Source organism: Eptatretus burgeri, chromosome 3 (assembly GCF_056783735.1).
Source record: "Eptatretus burgeri isolate ZD-2024b chromosome 3, Ebu_testis_v1, whole genome shotgun sequence".
NCBI lineage: Eukaryota > Metazoa > Chordata > Myxini > Myxiniformes > Myxinidae > Eptatretus > Eptatretus burgeri.
The window spans coordinates 40,741,066-40,764,068 of NC_140963.1; the positions used below are offsets into that span (position 1 = coordinate 40,741,066).

At 42.1% G+C, this 23,003-nt stretch overlaps 1 protein-coding gene across 5 annotated transcripts in view; it reads right to left on the reverse strand.

Moving 5' to 3' along the window:
- The window catches only part of LOC147029751 (secretion-regulating guanine nucleotide exchange factor-like), a 230,893-nt gene that overhangs the window by 176,328 nt on the left and 31,562 nt on the right, over positions 1-23,003 (reverse strand). For all 5 annotated transcript variants that reach the window (XM_085873052.1, XM_085873055.1, XM_085873056.1 and 2 more), the window contains exons 3-4: positions 17,112-17,267; positions 14,724-14,824 (exon numbers count right to left, since the gene is read on the reverse strand). In XM_085873052.1, coding sequence (XP_085729178.1) covers positions 14,724-14,824; positions 17,112-17,267 — 257 coding nt within the window. The remainder of the gene's footprint in view (positions 1-14,723; positions 14,825-17,111; positions 17,268-23,003) is intronic.

A 23,003-nucleotide genomic window follows, 5' to 3' on the forward strand; every position in this document is an offset into this window, starting at 1 on the left:
TTACAAACAGCCGTGTGTGATGGGTGGAAAAAAAGAATTTGACTCGGTTATTTAGATAACACATTAATACTGCAAACGGCTCAAAAATCGGGTGGTATCAAATATATTTTGCTTTGAAACTCACAAAGAGAAACACAAGCCGGTAGACAACGAGGGATTCGCAAGGATCGAAGCGCTGGATACAATGCTTTTCATTCTGACCGATCCACCGACGAAGATTCATTGCCAAGACGTATTGGTTCACACACAATTGTTCCTCTGCCTGGCAAGATTTTTCCTATTGAGTATTTTGCCAGCACTCCTCATAAAATATGACGGTAAATAGACACCCTATTTTTGAAGGACTACCATTTGAAAAATAATCGGTTTGCTGGTTTGTGCTGTGGAGCCTCGCATTGCAGACACACACACACACACACACACACACACACACACACACACACACACACACACACACACACACACACACACACACACACACACACACACACACAACCCGATAAACTTCTCAATGCTCTTGTTTGGCCACACCTCCTGAGCCACACAATATTTTTCATAACCCACGCCCACTTTCCATACGCCACGCCCACTTTCCTACGCCACGCCCACTTTCCTACACCACTCCCACTTTTCATCAACCACGTCCACTTCCCCTAAGCTCCGCCCACTTTCCTAAGCCCATCATAAAAATGACGGTGAATAGACACCCGATTTTTGAAGAACAACCATTTGAAAAATAAAACATCAATCAAAAATCAGCTCGATTAAAATTTTCTAAATATCTCAAAGTGTTTCATTCCGAAGTCTCACTTCCCTACATTCTAAACTGAAGGACAAGTATTGAAAATACTGTACGCGGTTTTTCAGCCGCTGCACAGCAACGGGTGGTTGCTAGGCAACGAAATTCAAAGACGCACATTCCCAAAAAATACTGCACATGTTGGCAAAGTTTCATCGAAATCGGTTTGCTGGTTTGTGCTGTGGAGCCTCGTGTTGCAGACACACACACACACACACACACACACACACACACACACACACACACACACACACACACACACACACACACACACACACACACGGAAAACCCGACAATAAGGGATATCTAGCATATATAGCGAATCCAATATAGCTTTTGTAAAGCAAACTGGATAATCAAATGCTTTAGAAACAGTCACGAGGACAAAGGAAAACCTAATAAAACTTCCACAAGATACAGGATGAAACTTTGCCACCACGGCACCCGTAACAGGCAAAGCATACCCACACACCTGCAGAGAGTCCATACAGATCCAAATATGCCCATATGTATCACGTCCGTGTGTGCTGTATTCGTACCTCGACCTTGGAGTAACTTTCGACTGTACATCCCGATTGGCCACGAACTGTACCGCTAACAGCAGTAGGGTGCTCGGTAAATGCCTTAAGCACGCCAGCAAGAACTCCAACAGAACGCCTGGCTTGGCAAGCGATTACCAATTGCCGTTGATGAAACTATGCACCCGGAAACGCCTAAGAAATGTCGGAAATGGACCAATGAACACATTTTATTTGTGTCTTAACTGCTGCTGAGTTCAAATCTGGAGCTTAAATTTTATGATTCGGCTTAGTTCAAGAGATTGTCAAGGTTATCACATGGGTGGAAACAAAATAAAGCCACGAACGCTGGCATCTCCAGGCGTTTATAAGCATTGCAATGTATCCAGTGATTCGTAGCTCTGATTAACAGGCATTCATTAATACGAGTAAGAAAAGTGTAAAAAAAAAAAAAAGACTATCGTTAAGAAATCGTTTCGGTCTATTGCAACCCAAGGCATGGTTGAGCAGGCCAAAAAACATGGCGGCTTCAGACCCCAGCAAGGTAAACCAGGAAATACCTTAAGACCCCAGAGAGGGCGAGGTGGCTGAGGATAACCTGATAAAGTATATAATTAAATAAGACTGTTAATTATCTTAAAAAGGGGCGTTTTATTTAACCCAAACACCCAATTTTCATTCATACACTCCCTTCAAGTTCCTTGTGCATGCATGCATAGTTTCAGGCTGCTAGGTTTCATGGTTTAGGAGTTATGGAGAAAAAACACACACACACACACACACACACACACACACACACACACACACACACACACACACACACACACACACACACACACACACACACACACACACACACACACACACACACACACACACACACACACACACACACACACACACACACACACACACACACACACACACACACACGTATATCAGATACTTTTCAAGTCCAAACCATGAGTGGTGAAAGTGCTGGCACTGAGTTCCATCGTTCCCTTGCTGCACAATACCGGGAGTGATAAGTGCCGCCTGCCACACCATACATTATCTCCCGCTTTATCAAACACAATCTCGAGTCATTAATGGTTTGCAGTCGAGCGCAATGATGATAATAAATGTCGTTGTGTGACCCGAGACGAACGCCGTGACGTCACCGCGATAACGCACTTACTGTCTGTGGATTCTGGAAGAGCTATCTTGCAACGCTAATTATCTCGCAACGCTGCATCATTTTCTGGGGGCACAGTTGTGCTGCTGATGCAATGCTGCTGTTACCTGCATGCTGGTACTCATTTTGCCGACCTCAGAAAGATAATAGGCCGAGTCAACCCACCAGCTGGTGTTATTTCAATGGTACGAAAGGGACTCAAACTCAAGACCTTAAGATCTTAAGCCAGCCACCTTAACCATTAAGCCAACACCGTGCTTTTCATGCAGATAGATGACCGAAGGAAAAATGCCAGGGTGAAAAGGGCAGGGAAAGGAAGTGCAAGAGCAGCACAGCAGAATTTTATGACATGAGCCGATGCCATCTGGTCCAGGTACAAATCAGTCGAGGGTTTCGCATTCGTAAAAAGATGCGATTATTCACCCCTCAACTTTGGAATGCTAAATACATTAATAAATACATAAATGCAATAACTGCCCCCCACCAAAATGCTCCAAAGTATGGGAAATGATGTCTAGAATTAAATATTTTCCTGTAGGAGGTTGTGGAAGCCCCTGGACCTCCCTTAGCGTAGCATGCTTTCAGCACCAGGGCCAGGGTTAGTGAAAAGTTTACACTTTCAGATTTGCACCCCCCCCCCACCCCTTCCCCACTTGAAAACCCTGGTAATGGGCCTGGCATTTGTAGATCAATTGAAAATTAAAAATAAACATTCGAGTAAATTGGACTATTGCGAGTGTTGAATCTCATTCCAAAAACTTTTATTACGATCGTAAGCTTCCCCCCCCCCCCAACCTCCTGTCCCATATTTCCATTATCCTCCCTCATGTCTTCCATTTCTAAACGCATCCTTCCCTACACCCCCCTATCCCACCACCTCCAACTCACACTTTCATACCTAATTCGAAATGGCCTTTTTGCCAATGACAAAATGCTCTGGATACGTGTGGCACAATTCTAGTTCTGAGCACATAGTCGCAGTACATGATGAGTCACTGTATGATTAACAGGTAATGAAACAAAACAGAAAAATAGCATCAGGCTCTGGTTCTTTGACAAAACTATTAGCAACCTGCACATCTTCGCAAAACAAAAAGATCTCTGATCCATGGTGTTGTAGTAATCAACAATAGACCTTTCAATCGGCTTTATTCTCACAAAACCCATACGCATATCTACAACAACATAAATATACATAGGGTAAGAATAACAAAATACAATAACTTGTACACATAATACTGAAGGCAAATACCACATACACATCACATAATAACGAAGTTAAACTCCATACTCTAACACCAATTACATTCCTCAGAGTACATTATTCCTAATATAGTATATAACATACCATTACTGTTCCAGCATGACTTTCCACGGAGTACGTGGTATACGTGTCATCACCAGCCATTGACCTTCATATACAGTGCTGCCACATCCGCCCAATTACCGTTGCCGCCAATTACAGTATGGCACTTTATTATCACAACACATGGCAAAGGAAACAATGCCCAAGGCACACGAGCATCAATCAAAACATCTGTGACGACCTCAAGTAATGAAATAAATGTAAAACACCAACTTGCACAAAGGTTATCATGATTACTCGGAGGTCACAGTTGATTTCAAACAATTACGACATTAATTACACGAGTGGAATGTGGAGCGCATGATTATAAATCATTGATCCATTGGATTTGGGCACAAATCAGGCCTGTAATAAACGATAAGGACGCAATGAAATGCTGTATGATTGATGAATTTGCCATGATGAGAAAACATGCAAAACTGTACAGGAAGAAATGTATCAATTGCTAAAATTAGGGGCTGAAATTAATAATCTATGTACCCAGGAAGGGAGAAGGTTAAACCTCTGCCTTCATTACACTCGCCAGTTGCCAGAGGAGAGGGTATTGCATTTGGGTCCGTTTGTTTGTTTGTCATCACTTTCCTGCGGCAGGCTCTTCAGAAATCGCCTCGTTGCCCTGAGTACCACTCATGAATGGGCACGCCAGAACCCAGTCTTGAACCCCCTAGACTACTGGTTCTGGGGGCTGCCAAGAGTTCTGTCTATGCCAACTGCTCTGCCAGCAGGAGGTGTAAGACTACCTCCATGCAGTGCCACAAGAGACCTACAGGAAAGTTGGACAGAACTTTGGAATCAGGCTCAATGCCTGTCTGAACCGCAGAAGGGCACACATTGAGAACGTCAATTACAAGGACTTTGTGTAAATGCCAATTTCAGACCATGGGCTCTCACAAACTCCAGCAGTGACATACTGCAATAGCAATCAGTGACAGAAAATATCATGTCATAAGCTTTCAAGAAATGTTTGGTTCCGATTCCTGAGGTTTCTGTTTCTTTGTAAATAAACATTGAACGTTGCACCACTCTTTTTAAAACACCATGCAAATATATATATATATATATATATATATATATATATATATATATATATATATATATATATATATATATATATATATATATATATATATCTAAAACTCTCATCTTTTACATATGTATGTGTGTTCCCAAAATACAGCTAAAACAGTACACGATAGCGCAAAAATCTTCGGCCCACATTACTCACCATTCGCCTGCGGTGTGCAATCTCTGCAATACTGCAGAGACAGTGGACATACCCACATAATACACACCTCTGATGCAAATGGGAAAAACTGGATGGTGCAAACGGCTAGATAAGGTGAGCAACAAACAACACAATCCCAAACACCACATCCGCATGTGCACAACACCCAATGAGAACCCCAACACCTACACAACCAACACCTCATCATGCCCAACCCAGACACGAAACCAGTCATGTTCAGGCCCCGGAACCAGAAAAACAACAACAAGCGCACACACATACAACACCAAATCACGTGTCAGTAAAAAACAAAAAAGAGCAGAGCACCCGTCAATGACGTGATTTGAGGTTTATTCTGCTTTTGCAAAATAAAATGAAAATGCACTCATACATTTGACCATGAGCACCAGTATGTGACTGGAAATGAGCGGTCGTATCAAAAAAAACAAGCCGGACAAGTTCCGAGGCTTGGGGTCCATTGTGCCTGAGGAAGCCGGCTGTGAAACTGGTGAAATGTTGCCCGAGACCGGGTCTGCTCTTGCTTTTTTGCTCTTGCTCTTGCAAATTAGCAGAGTCAATCTCGTTTTTACTTTTAGTTGGAAGTGCCTTCTTCCTCTTTAATAATGTATAATCCAAACTGCCCCAATCATATATATATATATATATATATATATATATATATATATATATATATATATATATATATATATATATATATATATATATATATATATATATATATATATATATATATATATATATATATATATATATATATATATATATATATATACATATATATATATGTATATATATACATATATATATATATACATATATATATATACGTATATATATACATATATATATACATATATACATATATATATACATATATATATACATATATATATACATATATACATACATATATACATATATATATACATATATATATACATACATATATATATATATATATATATATATATATATATATGTATATAGATCCTCCTGGTGAGGAGGGTGTTTGGATATGGACACCCAGCAGGATTAAAAACAAAACCTGTCAAAGGGCGGAGGAGCTCCTTGTGAGCCAACGGCCATCCATATCTAGTGCCCAACTGTGTCTGCGGACGTCCTCCTGCAGTTGAGTCACTTCTTATTAGGAGGTTGGTGGCAGGATTTGCACTCCGGCCACCGTAAAACCTTTCATTCCGCAAAACGCAAAAACGCAAAAACGCAAAAAAATCTGAAAACCCACTCCGTGGGAGTACCTCCTGTGCAGCTTCCCTTCGCAGGGCAGCTCACCGGATGACGGGATTGGGGCAAAGCCTTCGGGACCCCCAATCTTTGATAGGAGGGAAACCACGGGGTAACATCCCTGGGTCAGATTGCGGGAGAGTGTGTCGGAGTGGTGCTGAGGTGTCGTCCACCAGACGGCGGTCTCCTTGGGTTAACCTGAGGCGGTCCCTTCGGGTGGGTGCCTGGAATGTCCTATCCCTAAGAGAGGATGATCACCTGTCTCTGTTATCATCTGAGCTCAAGCGTTTGGACATCGGGATTGCGGCTCTCTCTGAGGTTCGGAGACCGGATTGCGGCGAGATAATGGTGGGTGGTTACACCTACTATTGGTCTGGTCGCTCTGATGGTTACCATACCCAAGGAGTTGCTGTAGCTGTGTCCAATAAGCTGACCCCAATGATAATTGAGGTAACAACGGTCAACGAGCGTATTATGAGATTAAGGATTCGTCACTCCTTAGGTGTCATTTCCCTGGTCCCTGTTTATGCTCCGACTGAGGCGAGTGATCTCACCGTGAAGGATGCATTCTACGCCACACTCGAGTCTGTGGTTGATCAGTGCCCCAGACGAGATACACTTCTAGTCTTGGGGGATTTCAATGCATCGACTGGAACTGATAGGGACGGTTATGAGGTGTGTGTTGGTCCCCATGGCTCAGGAACTATGAACCAGAATAGCACTAAGTTCCTTGACTTTGCAAGAAGTCATGGACTTAGGGTGGCTGGTTCATGGTTTCAGCGCCCACAAGCTCATCGCTGGACTTGGTATTCCAACGCTGGCGGTGTGGCAAAGGAGATTGACCATGTCCTCATTGACGGTCGTTGGAGGATGATCCAGAACTGCAGGGTCTCCCGGAGTGCTCAGTTCCTCAATACTGACCACAGGCTTGTTGTAGCAACTCTAAAGCTGCACCTTAAATCCTGGAGAATGGTACCATCCCAGCCGAGGCTGGATGTTGCCAAGCTCAGGGATGAGAGAGTAGCTGAGGCGTTTGCGAACAGGCTGAGTGGACACTTGGGGGGTCTGGGTGCTTTGGGGGGTCCTGAAGAGTTGTGGAGCGCCTTCAAGACCACCGTCCTTGATGTTGCCGGTGGATGCCTTAGAGCTCACCGCAGGGCAAAGAAGAATTTTGTCTCTCAAGGGACACTGGATAACATTGACCAGAGTCGCAGAGCCAGGCTGAATGGCAGAGCTGAGCTGTTCAGGGAGCTGAGGCGTAAAACTGTACGTGCACTGAGGGTGGACAAGGAGGCCTATGTGCGAGGAATCTGTGAGGGGGTAGAGTATCACCTGTGGACAGGTGATTCTCGTCCCGCTTACAGGGGAATTCGCCCCTTACGTTCAACCAAGCCCATCCCTCGGAGCACTACAGTTCGAGCAGAGAGTGGTAGGCCCTTGACAGAGGAGTCTGAAGTGAAGGCCCGCTGGGCCGGTTACTTTGAGCGGTTGTACCAGGCTGATCCCCCAACTGTCGAGTTGGACGTCAAGGGTGTTACAATCCCTGTTGCTGACCCTCGAATCAACTGTGGTCCACCTACGCTTGTGGAAACACGGGCTGCGGTGAACCAGTTGAAACGGGGAAAAGCTCCAGGGATCTGTGGCATCCATGCCGAACTTCTCAAGGCTGGTGGAAATGCTGCACTCGTGTCGTTGCATGCAGTTTTGTGCTCTGCCTGGAACACAGGCATCATCCCAACTGACTGGAAGAGGGGCCTTGTTGTCCCTCTCTGGAAAGGGAAGGGTGATCGCCAAGACTGCAACAACTACCGAGGGGTGACGCTGCTCTCAGTGCCGGGCAAGGTCTTTGCTCGGATAATTCTCGATAGGGTTCGCCACCATCTGCTTGAGCACCAGCGTCCAGAGCAGTCAGGCTTTACACCAAAGAGGTCAACGATTGACCGTATCCTTGCACTTCGTGTCCTCACCAAACGCAGACGAGAGTTTCGGCAGGGGCTGCTTGCAGCCTATGTTGATCTCTGTAAAGCGTTCGATTCAGTGAATCGGGATGTCCTCTGGAGGATTCTTGGTCTTCGTGGGGTGCCACCAAAACTGATCGATCTGATGTCTGAACTCTACTCTGGTACTGAGAGTGCTGTGAAGTGTGGTGGTACCATCTCTGACTTATTTCCAGTTGTTACTGGAGTTCGTCATGGATGTGTACTTGCCCCCACACTTTTCAGCACTTGTATGGACTGGATTCTCGGGAGGATGTCGGAGAGATCAAGTTGCGGTGCGTCATTTGGGAATGTCAAGATCTCGGACCTTGACTTTGCAGATGATGCAGTCATCTTTGCGGAGACTTTAGACATCCTCTTGGGGGCCCTCGAGGTGCTGAATGAGGAGTCGGAGCCGTTGGGATTACGGGTTTCTTGGGTCAAAACTAAGATCCAGGCTTTCGGTGACATCTTGGATGCTGCTGTCCTGTCTGTGTCTGTTTGTGGTGCGGATGTTGAGGTCGTGGAGAGATTCACTTACCTTGGCAGTGATATTCATGTCTCTGCTGGCTGCGAGTCAGAGGTCAATAGACGTCTGGGTCGGGCCTGGGGAGTCATGGATTCACTGGATCATGGGGTGTGGCGCTGCCGGTACCTGTGCGGGAGGACGAAAGTCCGAGTCTTCAGGTCCTTGGTACTTCCAGTCTTGCTCTATGGGTGCGAGACTTGGACTCTGACCAAGGATCTGAGACGGAGACTTAATTCCTTTGGTACCAGGTCTCTTCGGAGAATCCTTGGCTATCACTGGTCAGATTTTGTGTCCAACGAGCGGTTGCTGAGAGAGATTCGGATGAGATTTGTTACCTGCATAGTCCGTGAGCGTCAGTTGCGGCTGTATGGACATGTGGCTCGTTTTCCTGACTCTGATCCTGCTCACCAGATTCTCTCAGCGAGGGAGTCTCATGAGTGGAGGAGGCCAGTGGGTCGACCACGTGCCTCATGGTTGCAACAGGTTGACCATCATCTCAAGGAGATGGGGATGAGCCTGGCATCTGCCTGGGGGATGGCCAGACGGAGGCCCCAGGAGTACCGGCGGAAAGTGGACGCAGCGACGTGCTGTTCTGGCACATGCTCCCATACCTGACCTGACCTGAGACACACACACACACACACACACACACACACACACACACACACACACACACTATGTGTGTGTGTGTGTGTGTGTGTGTGTGTGTGTGTGTGTGTCTCCATAACTCCAGATCCATAAAACCGAGCAGCCTGAAACTTTGTATGCATATGAAGAAAACTACAAGGAAGTGCAAGAACGAAAATTGGGTGTTTGGGTTGATTAAAACATCCCTTTTGAAGATATAATTAATGGCCTTATTTAATTATATCCTTCACCAGGCAATCCTCGGCCACCTTGCTGTCTGGGATCTTAAGGCGTTTCCTGGTGCTGGTCTGAAGCCACCATGTTTTTTGGCCTGCTCAACCATGCTTTCACTTGGAATAGGCCACAACGATTTCTTAATGATAAAGTTTTTTTTTTCTTCACTTTTCTCACTCAGATTATCAAATGCCTATTCATCATAGCTACGAAAAAAAGAAAAAATTATATTATTGACGATGTTGGTGTAATTGATTTTGATTAAAGTTGTACATTTTTTTTCTTCAATAAATGGAGGAGAGAGTGCAGACATTTCTAAGGATTCTTTATATATTAAAAATTAAGATTCAAATGCACGTGTTGGAAACTAAAAAGGCTTTCACACTCGAGGAATTTTTCTCATAAATAAATGAGTTATTGTCTCAAATGTAAAAAAATATCTCGTATGTTAAAAGCAAAAATTAGAGGGTTATACAAAAAGGGAATATGTTTTGTGTGTGGCTCTAAAAAGAATAAATTCATCTCCAAACAAAAACATGGGGGAGATATGCAAAAGTTTTTATCAGGAAGTAAATTTACAACAACTGGAATACCAGGGGAATTACATCTAACAGGATATTCTTTCTGTGGTCCGGGCACAAACTTGGACAAAAGATTAGATGAGGCTAATAATCCTAAACCTTGGGCTAAACCTAAAAACAGAGTTGATGAAGTGTGGATGAAGCATGATATTGATTATGAAAATAGCACAACGATGGAAGAAAAACATGAAACGGATTGAGAAATGTTGTATAATTTGTCTTTGATACGAAATCCAACATTGAGAGAAAAAGTTGATCGGTTTATCGTGAAGAAGATGATCAGTGCTAAATTGAAACTTGGGATTGGAAATTCAAAAAACTTGTAGGTTCTAATGTTATCATTAAGATTGAAGAGCAATGAGCTGATCAATTACATCAACCAATAATCATAAAGTTTAAAAGAAGGAAGGTTTATTCCAAAGCGAAGAAGTTGATTATACACCACCGGTCAAAAGTTTTAGAACACCCACATTTTTCCACTTTTTACTGAAATTTAAGCAGTTTAATGTTCCAATGTACTCTGAAATTAAAGCATAGAACGAATAAACATTTGCAGATAAAAAATAAATCATGGAATCGTTTTGTTGAACAAAATTTAATCTAAAATTTTGACTCATCAAAGTAGCCACCTTTTGCAGATATAACAGCCGAACATACTTGTGGCATTCTTTCCACAATGGAAATCAAATATTGTTCGGAAAGTTCTTCCCAACACTGTTGCAGAAGTTCCCACAAATGTGTTGCACTTGTAGGTTGCTTTGCTTTCACCCTTCTGTCCAGTTCATCCCAAATCGGCTCAATGGGGTTTATGTCTGAAGACTGTGCAAGCCATTCCATGATTGGAAGCCTACCGGCTTGTTTTTTTCTTCTAAGGTAGTTCTGACATAGCCTGGAGGTATGTTTTGGGTCGTTATCTTGCTGGAGGATGAACCCATGACCAACTAGGTGTAGACCAGAGGGTATGGCATGGCGCTGCAAAATTCTGTGGTAGCCTTTTTGGTTCAGGGTGTTCGTCATTCTGTGCAAGTCGCTGACTCTGGATCCAGCAAAAGAGCCCCAGATCATCACGCTTCCTCCTCCATGTTTGACAGTTGGTGTCACACACTGAGGAATCATCCTTTCGCCTACTCGACGGCATACAAAAACCCTGTATGATGAACCCAAGATTTCAAATTTTGAGTCATCAGTCCAGAAGACCTTCTTCCAGTTTTAACTAGTCCACTGGTGGTGCTTCATGGCCCAGGCAAGCCTCTTTTTCTTATTTTGTCATCTTAGCAATGGCTTTCTTACTGCCACTCGACCTGTCAAACCTGCAGCTCAAATTCTTCTCTTCACAGTTGAAACTGAGACTTCCTTACTTCGACCAGTGCTAAGCTGTGCTTGAAGCTGTTGTCCTGTGAGCTGCCTATCACACAAGCTATTGACTCTCAGAAACTTGTCTTCTGATTGTGTTGTGGCTTTGGGTCTGCCAGACCTCTTCCTGTCAGAGTTTCCTCCAGTTCCCAAGTGCCTTTTGATGGTGTCAGAAACTGTACTCACTGACACCTTGGCTTCTTTGCAATTTCTCCAAAGAAAAGACCTTCACTTTTAAGGGTCATGATGGTCTGTCTGTCTTCCTTTGTTAATTGACTTTTTCTCACCATTATGATAGCAATATACTACTTCCTGCAGTGCGATATTGTCCAAATAATGCTTCAGAGGGTGCAGCAACACAGTCTGTTCAAACACTGCTTTTATACAGACAGAGGGTTTGTAACTAATCAACAAAAGTTGGGACACCTGTCTGAATTGTTGCCATCAACTTTCAAGGCTTAATTTACTTCCATTGCTGCAGAACAGCTGCAGTTGCTAACCCATTTCTTGTTCCCTGAAAAGGGCCTTTTTTAACAAGTCTGAAATTTACATTATTTTTCAGTTTTTGGGAACCTAAACTTTTTTTAACCTCTGGCAGTTTACCGCTTAACTTTGTACCATTTCAGGTTATTCACTCGACTTGAACTGCTTAAATTTCAGTAAAAACTGAAAAATGGGGGTGTTCTAAAACTTTTGACCGGTAGTGTATCTGGTCCGTTGACTTGATTGAACTCAATAATGATAAGGGGGATAAGTATTATTGAACCGTTATTGATTTGAGGAGTCGATATGCTTTGGTCATTCCTTTGAAAAACAAAAGAGGTAAACCTCTTATGTTAGCATTCCAACATATATTTAATAAAAGCAAGGGAAAACCTAAAAAAAAATCATGGACTGATGAGGGCACAGAGTTCTACAACAAAACATTTATGAATTTTCTTAAAGATAACGGTATTACATTATGCAGCATCATTAATGAAGGAAAAGCGCTTGTTATTGATTGTTTTAATCGCACTTTGAATGAGAGACTATATTACAAATTCACTCAACTTGGTTCTCAATAATGGTTATCTTTTATTCAGGATATTGAAGAGAAGTACAACAATACGATTCATACCTTAATAAAATCCAAGCCATCAGAAACATTTACAAAATTAAAATATGAAAAAAAGATTAATCTGAGAAATCCAAAGTTTAAGATTGGTAATGTCATAAGAATATTTCAGTGAAAATCACATTTTAAAAAAGGTTATAATAAATGATGGATGAATGAACTTTTTAAAATTAAAATTTTAAATTTTTTAAAAAGTCATTAAGAATTAAATAATTGTAAGCAAAGCAGATTCGTCATTAAACAACATTGAAAACATTAAACATTTTTCTTTGGATGGAAATGAATATTCAATTGTAAAACAAAATGTTATTTCCCAGCAGTCTGCTTCGGATGGCTTGCGATTTTGAAACTCGGACACCATATTCTGTTTAAAACAGAGGGAAGAACCATGAGGGTATATAAAAATGATTATATAATGATATTAATAAAATAATAAATAAATCGTTTACCTCCAGAAGATTGAGTTTTGTGTCGGGTTCATCCAGACGGAGGTTTAAACTGGAACAGGTTGGGAATTAGTCAGCACTCTATGGAATTTCAAAATAGTCCCATTCAAGGTTGTGAGAATCATTCGCTTCATAACCAATCATCTAGTTGTTTGGTTCATTTTTAATGCTGGAAATAAAAAACAAGCAGGGAAAAAATTAACATCAAGTTGTCCCTCATGCTTGTAAAAGGTTGTGTATAAGTTTCTCATTTATCTCACCTTTCATTTGACTTCTCATCCAAAGTTAAAGGGTGTGAAAAATCTTCTGAACACTTCATCATTTCATGATGTAATTCCCCTCGGACTGTTTGAAGTTCTGTAAGGATTTCATTCATATTCTGCCATTCTTCATGACATTCATTGGCCTCATTTTCAACATCAGTTATCAACTATGTTATTGGGGATAGCCTGTCAGAAAAAAAAACCCCAATAATTATAAATGGTATAGTAATTTGGTTCTGTATAAAACACAAATGATGAATCGGTTTAAACGTAACTCACCTTTCCTCTTGTGAAAAAGATTCATCTGTAAGGTCGGAATACTCACCTGACATCCTCTGAATGAAGCATTAAATTTTGGTTCGGCAATAAATAAGCCAAGTTGATGATATCACGGCAATGAGAAAACAATGGGTTTTTTTGGACGTGTCTCTCAAAGGAAGGAATGAGCATTTTCCATCTCCTAACCTTTTTCCATCTCCGAACATTTCCATTAAATTTTCCATCTCCTAACCAGCATTTATGTCTCAGGCAAGGGTAGATTTCTGTCAAACTCGTTTCTTGGGCAGTTTGGTTAATTTCAACACAGAAAAGATAACACTTGCTTCAAATGATTTTGAGAAGAACATTTATAAATTCATGAATAATGTATTTGGAAAGACTGAAAAATGTTAGGAATAAACAAAACATAAGACTTGCAACATCTTGGAAACAAGTATCCAAATTAATTAATAAACCAAGTTTTCAAAGCGTTTCGAAGAATGAATACAATAAGAAGTTATAAACATCATTTATATACAGAGGAGGTAAATAAGAAGGCATTGGGGGCTTTTGATGATTGGACCTCATAGTTTTTCCCTTTTTCCCCATTCACTTACATGTAAATTTTTGAGGTGCACCAGAAGCCCCAAAGTCCTACTACTTATATAAAACATATGGACAAGAAAAACATTTATATTGAAAAGTAAAAAGCTGCGTTGTGAACCATCGTGAGCAACTCCTTCAGAGGTTTATCAATTACCCATATTATAAGGAGTATGTCAATGCTGAGCACAATTAAGCTATGAGAGTATAAAATGTTTCTGTATAAAGTAAACTTTGTCATATGCAAAACGTCATACTTGGTGTTAAAATTATATTTTCCCCAAATGCACAGAGGGAATCATTTGCATCTGACATGGAAAACAAAAGAAAATGATTTCCACTTCCCTACGCCTGAATTGTCCATCCACCAAATGGTGCAAAAATTTCTCCAAACCTTAACAGGAGAAGGCATATGAGCCGAAGAACTTTTTGAACCCATGCCTCGACCAAGCTGTCCGTGCGAGTCGGAGCCACAGGAAAAAAGCTGGCCACCAACTAAGAGGTCAGGAAGAACAAAGAACAACAATGGGTTAGTACACAGCATTATTTGGCAAACAGTGCCATTGTTATGAGGGGATAAGGAATAATTTGTATGAGAACAAATCTTTTTTTTGTCCAGTTTGCGTGTATGTTATAAATCAAACAGGCAAATTAAATAAATGTATAGACAGCATAAATCAGAAAACAAGACTATTGCACCGTGTCTTACATCAGAAAGATTTCTGCAATGTTTATCACCCAGTAGCAATCTTTCAAGAAGAGGCTATCCATTTACTATATATGCACAATGAGGTAACAGCGAGAGAAAAATTGAAGAAATAGAATTGACAAAAAGGAAGAGAAACAAGTAAAATAAACATAAATTGTCATAGCCCCTGTTGTTTTAGTAATTATGCTGTCCGGAGTAAAAGGGCGAGCCCATATTTATGTGGAACTAAAATGGCCGCCAGTCTACAAGTCAGCCTTCTATGATCAGATCGCAAAACGAAGTGAGAGGGCACGTGTATGCCATTGTGCGTACTGTGCTTGTGCCAAGGTTGAACAAAGTCAGACCATGCATGTCTGAGAAATAGTTGGGGACACATTTAAGTAACGAAATGGCTACCAGTCGGCCATCTTGGATCTGATCTCGAAAAGAAATGACGTGCATATGTAAGCCATCATTCTTTATGCGTGTGCCAAGTTTGAATAAACATCAGTAAATTCAAGTGCGATAAATAATTGAGGACGTGTTCAACATCGGGGTTTTTGCAACAAAATGGCCGCCATTTGGCCATCTTGGATCTGATCATGAAGAAAATTGACATGCATATGCAAGTCATCATTCTTTCTCCGTCTGCCAAATTTGAATCACGTCGGTAAATGGATGTCTGAGAAATGGTTGAGGACGTGTTCAACATCAGGATTTTTTCCCCCAACTAAAATGGCTGCCATTAAGCCATCTTGGACCTGATATCGAAAATGAATGACTTGCATATGCAAGCTATCATTCGTTATTTGTGTGCCAAGTTCGAAACACATCGGTTAAATACATGTCTGAGAAATGGTTGAGGACATGTTCAACATCAGGATTTTTTTCCCCCAACTAAAATGGCTGCCAGTTGGCCATCTGGGATAGGATCTCGAAAAAGAAATGACAAGCATATGCAAGCCATCATTCCTTATTAATGTGCCAAGTTTGAACAAGACCGGTAAATGGATGTCTGAGAAATGGTTGAGGACGTGTTCATTACCAGGTTGTTGTTTTTTCACAACCAAAATGGCCACCAGTCTGCCAGTCAGCCATCTTTGATCAGATTTGAAAATGAAGTGAGGTGCTCGTGTATGCCATTATGTACTGTGCTTGTGTCGAGTTTGAACAAAATCGGACGATATTTGTCTGAGAAATGGTTGGGGACACATTTAAGTAACAGAATGGCCACCGGTCGGCCATCGTGGATCTGATCCCTAAAAAAAAGACGTGCTTATGTAAGCAATCATTCTTTATCTGTTTGCCAAGTTTGAACAAGATCAGTAAACGCATGTTCGAGAAATGGTTGAGAACGTGTTTGACACCGGGGTCTTTTTACAACTAAAATGGCTGCCAGTCCACCATCTTTGATCACGTCGCGAAACAAAATGATATGCATATGTATACCATCATGTTGTCTATATGCCAAGTACGAATAAAATCAGTCCACACATCTCCGAGATATGGTTGCGGACACACACACACACACACACACACACACACACACACACACACACACACACACACACACACACACACACACACACACACACACACACACACACACACACACACACACACACGAAAAGCGAGACCAAATACATAAGCCCCCGTTTCAGACAAAGTCCAATGGGGGCTAAAAAAGACAATAAGAGATAGAAGAGAGGTTGTGGGAATATTGGAGGAGTATGGTGAAAAGGTAAGTTTAGCAGCATATCAAAATTGAGAGAAGGATTAATGAGGCTTACATTGAGCAAAGGGGGAGGGGTGGGGGTAAGAGAGGGAGGTGAGTGAAACATTGTCATATTTGGGTCCATCATAAAAGATGGAATTACATCATCTTTCCAAACCATTTATGACATCAAATTGAGTTTGTAAACTGTGTGTTAATGCAGGGAACATGCAGGGAACATAATCACTGATGAAACGCAAAATAGACTCAACTTCGAAGATACACCATTATATGAAAGATCACAGGCAAAACAACAGCCACCTTGTAATCACTATGGGTGTGAAGTATGATTACGACGATGGATTGTGTGAAGTCCACACCTGTGAGTATGAGCATAAACTCCCAACCACAGGCAACTTTAGAAACAGAGCACCCAAGGAGTGCAGGGCAGCGAGTGAAGTTTGCCACATCTTCCAAGTGTCCAAGGCCAAGCTGGCCGCGAGAATTCTGTCCACAGACGTAAAGATCACCACTGTCTGCAAGGGAGAAAGGAACTTTATGTGCAGTATAATGTATGTATGTATGTATTAGCAAATACCACACGTAACTTCGCTGGGGGGAATAGTAAAGGAGAGACAAAGAGGGGCAGAGAGAGAGAGAGAGAGAGAGAGAGAGAGAGAGAGAGAGAGAGAGAGAGAGAGAGAGAGAGGTAGGGTGGGGTAGAGAGAGGGGTGGGGTTGAGAGAGAGAGAGAGAGAGGGGGGAGGGGGTATAAGGGAGGGAGAGTGAGGAGGGTGGGGGAAGGTAGGGCAGTGTGAGGTGAGAGAAAGGTAAGGCAGTTGTGTGGTGGAGCGTCAATTACAATTCAAAATGTTCCATCAAAATGATTCTGCATAGAATAACTGGTCAGGTCAGGTATGGGAGCATGCACGGCAGCAGTGAGTCGCTGCATCCACTTTCCACCAGGACTCCAGGGCCTCCATCTGGCTATCCCCCGGGCAGATGCCCGCCCCATCCCCATATACTTGAGATCCCAATCAACCTGCAGCAATCACGAGGCACATGGTTGGCCCATTGGCCTCCACCACTGATGAGGCTCCCATGCTGAGAGAATCAGGTGAGCAGGATCAGCATCAGGAAAGTGAGCCACATGTCCATACAGCCACAGCTGATGCTCAATGACTGTGCAGGTAACAAATCTTATTTGAGTCTCTCTCAGCAACCGCTCGTTGAACACAAAGTCTGACCAGCGATAGCCAAGGATTCTCCGAAGATACCTGGAACCGAAAGAGTTAGGTCTCTATCTCAGATTACTGGTCAGAGTTCAAGTCTCACATCCTTAAAGCAAGATTGCAAGCAATAAGGACCTGAAGACTTGGACTTTCATCCTCCTGTATTGGTACGACAGGGCCACAACCCATGGACCAGTGAATCCACGACCCCCCAGGCCCGACCCAGTCGTATATTGATCTCTGGCTCACAGCCAGCAGAGACATTAATATCACTGCCAAGGTAATTGAATCTCTCCGTGACCTCAACATCCTCACCACAAACAAGTCGATACAAGAAAGCAGCATCCAAAATGTCATTGAAAGCCTGGATCTTCATTTTGACTCAGGACACCCGAAATTCCAGAAGCTCCGACTCCTCATTCAGGGCCTCAAGGGCCCCCATAAGGAAATCCAGTTTCTGCAAAGATGACTGCATCGTCTGCAAAATCAATATCAGAGATCTCGACACTCCTAAACAATGAACCGCAGCTTGATCTCTCTGACATCCTCCTCAGAATCCAGTCCATACAAGTGCTGAAAAGTGTGGGGGCCAGAACACACCCCTGGCGAACTCCAGTAACAACTGTAAACAAGTGGTGCCAGGCACAACAAATCCTGCCCATTTAAGGCATAAAGTTATTTTGGGGATCAAATTTAAATTTGATATATTCTTAACCTGAATGTTGATTATAATGAATAGAATAAGGAATATTTTAGTCTGAGTTTGAAGTCAATTAAACCATTTTTGCCGAAGTTATGAGCGAAAAATGATTTTGACCTTTCATGGCCACGTAAAGTCAAAGGTCATGGTGTCAAATGAAAGCCAATAAAGGACTTGATATACGTCTTCCATAGTAAACACGCATATTCCTAACCTTTTTATCCGGCCCCCCAGAGGGAGGGAGCGGGATATTGTCATCGTCTGGTTTGTTACTTACGAAATCTAAAGATTTCGTAAGTATATTGATGACTTCCGTCGTGTGTGTGTGTGTGTGTGTGTGTGTGTGTGTGTGTGTGTGTGTGTGTGTGTGTGTGTGTGTGTGTGTGTGTGTGTGTGTGTGTGTGTGTGTGTGTGTGTGTGTGTGTGTGTGTGTGCATTTGTTTGTAGGCACGATAACTCGAGAACGGAAGAAGCTACCAATGTCACATTACACCACGTGATTCAGGAGGGTGATGGCCAGCGCTGATTAGATTTTGGTCAAAATCGGTCAAAGGTCAAGGTCACAGTGAGGTCAAATATTCGATTTTTGATGGTTTGGTACAGAATCATTGTAGAAACTTCTGGTTTGTGTCGCTACCTTCTCCAGAGAGAGATTTTATTAGACAAGGTCAGAGGTCAAGTTGACGATTTCATAAGTACCAGTCTATGACTGCTTGTTTGTTACTTAAGAAATCTAAAGATTTCGTAAGTATATTGATGACTTCCGTCCTCTGTTTGTGTGTTTGTTTGTTTGTTTGTTTGTTTGTGTGTTTGTTTGTGTGTTTGTGTGTTTGTTTGTAGGCACGATAACTCGAGAACGGAAGAAGCTACCAATGTCAAATTAGACCACGTGATTCAGGAGGGTGATGGCTAGCGCTGATTAGATTTTGGTCAAAATCTGTCAAAGGTCAAGGTCACAGTGAGGTCAAACATCCAAAAAAAATTATAACTCGCGAACGGAAGAAGCTACTAATGTTAAATTACACCATGTGATTCAGGAGGGTGATGGCTAGCGCTGATCAGATTTTGGTCAAAATCGGTCAAAGGTCAAGGTCACAGTGAGGTCAAACATTCGATTTATGATGGTTTGGTACAGAATCATTGTAGAAACTTCTGGTTTGCGTCGCTACCTTCTCCAGAGACAGCTTTTATGAGACAAGGTCAGAGGTCAAGTTGACAATTTCGTAAGTACCAGTCTATGACTGCTTGTTTATTTGTCTGTCTGTCTGTTAGCAACTTTATGGCAAAACGACTTTAGCGAACATTATCAAATTTAATCCGCAGGTGGGCAATGAACCTTGGACGACCCCATTAACTTTTGGGTAGAATTGGATCAAAGGTCAAGGTCACGAAAAGATCAAAATAGTTTTTTTGCTCATAACTTCGTCAAAAGTGATCCGATTTACTTCAAACTAAGCTTATAGTGAACCTTATTCTATTTGTCACTTATAATCCTACTCATTCCTATAGTGAAAAATGCATATTTGTGAAGATCGGTAGGGTCCGAAGTTTTGGGGGTCATGGTCATCGGTCAAAATTACAAATTTTCCATTATAACTCAAAAAAGGTGAGGAATATGCGTGTTTACTATGGAAGACATATATCAAGTCCTTTATTGGGTTTCATTCGACACCATGACCTTTGACCTTACGTGGCATTGAAAGGTCAAAATCATTTTACGGTCATAACTTAGTCAAAAATGGTTTAATTGACTTCAAACTAAGACTAAAATATTCCTTATAATCAACATTCAGGTTAAGGATGTGTCAAATTTAAATTTGATCCCCAAAATAACTTTATGCCTTAAATGGGCGGGATTTGTTGTGCCTGGCACCACTTGTTACCTTCGCAAACTTTGTTGCGAAGGTTATGTTTTGATCGCTGTGTATTTATTTATTTATTTGCGAATATGTGTTTATTTGTTTGTTTGTTATTCGCATAACTCCAAAAGTATTGAACTGAATCGCAGCAAATTTGGTGGGAAGATTGGTTATTATCAGAGGACCATTTGATTAGATTTTGGGAGCGATCGGGTCAAAGGTCAAGGTCAAGGTCATGAAAATGTCAAAATCGTCTTTTTACCATAGCGCGGTCAATTTGTATACAATTTGCATGCAACTAATGCCAAAATGTTCAGAATTCAATGCCCCCTCTTGTGATATGTGACATGACACAACGACGTAATAACCCTTATTAGCGGTTGGGAGTCAAAGGTCAGGGGGGGTCACGATATTGCAAAATGTGCGGTTTTAGTCATAACACGGTCAATTATTATCCGATTTGCATGAAACCAACACCAAAATGTTGACTGTTCTGTTCCCCACACTCTAATACCACTTACAAAATTAAGAGTACAAAGGTCAAGGTCGAGATCATGAAAAGGTCAAAATTGTCATTTTGCCATAGTGCGGTCGATTTTTATCCAATTTGCATGCAACCAATGCCAAAATGTTGTGAATTCAATGCCCAATCTTGTGATATATGATATGACACAATGACGTCATTACCTTTGTGAGCGGTTTGGGTCAAAGTTCAGGGGGGGTCAACGACCTTTATTATCATAATGCGGTCAATTCTTAAACAATTTCCATGTAAGTAGATTCAAAATGTTTAGAATTCAATTCCCTATCCTGTGATGTGCAATGTTTGATTTCTTATAATGTGACCAGTTGTCATCAGATTGACTTGACGCCGACACCCAAAAAGGTCAGGGAGTTCATACAGAAATTGTACAATGTACGTGAATCAGTGTCAAACAGCAGGAAATTTAATGTTTTTAAGCCATCATAACACATATGAGATGGCAGATGTGGTATGGGATTAAATACCCTCACAATCAACGGTTTCTGGGGGGGGGGGCAAAATGTAGCGTTGGCGAAGGTATGCGCTCTAGTTTGATGTGTAATGGAAAATATGCAATTTTGACCGATGGCCATGACTCCCAAAACTTCGGACCCTACCGATCTTCACAAATAGGAATGTGTAGGATTACAAGTGACAAATAGAATAAGGTTCACTATAAGCTTAGTTTGAAGTAAATCAGATCATTTTTGACGAAATTAGCGAAAAACGATTATGATCTTTTCGTGACCTTGACTTTGATCCAATTGGACCCACAAGTTAATGGGGTCATCCAAGGTTCATTGCCCACCTGTGGATTAAATTTGATAGTGTTTGTTAAAGCCGTTTCGCCGTAAAGTTGCTAACAGACAGACAGACAAAACAAACAAACAAACCGGACGATTACAATATCCCGCTCCCTCCCTCCGGGGTTGGGATAATAAGTCAGAGATGGAACCAACACACCTCACAGCACTCTCATTACCAGAGAATAATTCAGACATCAGAGTGAGAGATGAGAGACAAAGTCGTTCTTGAGAGACAAAGTCATTCTTCGCCTGAAGTGAGTTCCAAGACTTCCACCAGCAACATCAAGGATGGTAGCCTTGAAGGCACTCCACAACTCTTCAGGATTCCCCAGAGCACCCAGACCCCTCCCCCCAAATGCCCACTCAGCCTGTTTGCAAACTCAACTACCCTCTCATTGTTGAGCTAGTCAACATCCATTCCAGATTGGGATGATATCATTCTCCTGGATTTAAGCTGCAACTTCAGCATTGCTACATCAAGCCTGCGGTCCATATTGAGGAACTGAGCACTCCGGTAGACCCTGCAATTCCGAATCATCCTCCAATGACCATCAATGGGCACATGCTCAATCTCCTTTACCACATCACCAGCATTGGAATACCAAGTCCAGCGATGAGCCTGTGGGCGCTGAAACCATGAACCAGCCACCCAAAGTCCACAACTTCTTGCAAAATCAAGGAACTTGTTCACAGTTCCAGACTTCAGAGGACCAACACATGTCTCATAATCATCCCCATCAGTGCCAGTTGATGCATTGAAATTCCCCAAGACGAGAAGAGTGTCTCACCTGGGGCACTGATCAACCACAGAATCGAGCGCAGCATAAAATGCGTCCTTCACGGTGAGATCACCAACTTCAGTCGGAGCATATACAGAGACCAGGGAAACAACAACCAAGGAGTGATGAATCCTCAGTCTCATAATATCCACGTTGACCGGTGTTACATCAATTATCATGGGAGTCAGCTTTTATTGGACCCAGCTACAGCAACTCCTTGGACATGGTAACCATCAGTAATCAGACCAGTAATAGGTGTGACCACCAGCCATGATCTCACCACTATCCGGTCCCTGAATCTCAGAGAGTGCTGCAACACTAATGTTCAAACACTGGAGCTCAGATGATAACAAACACGTGATTATCCTGTCTTA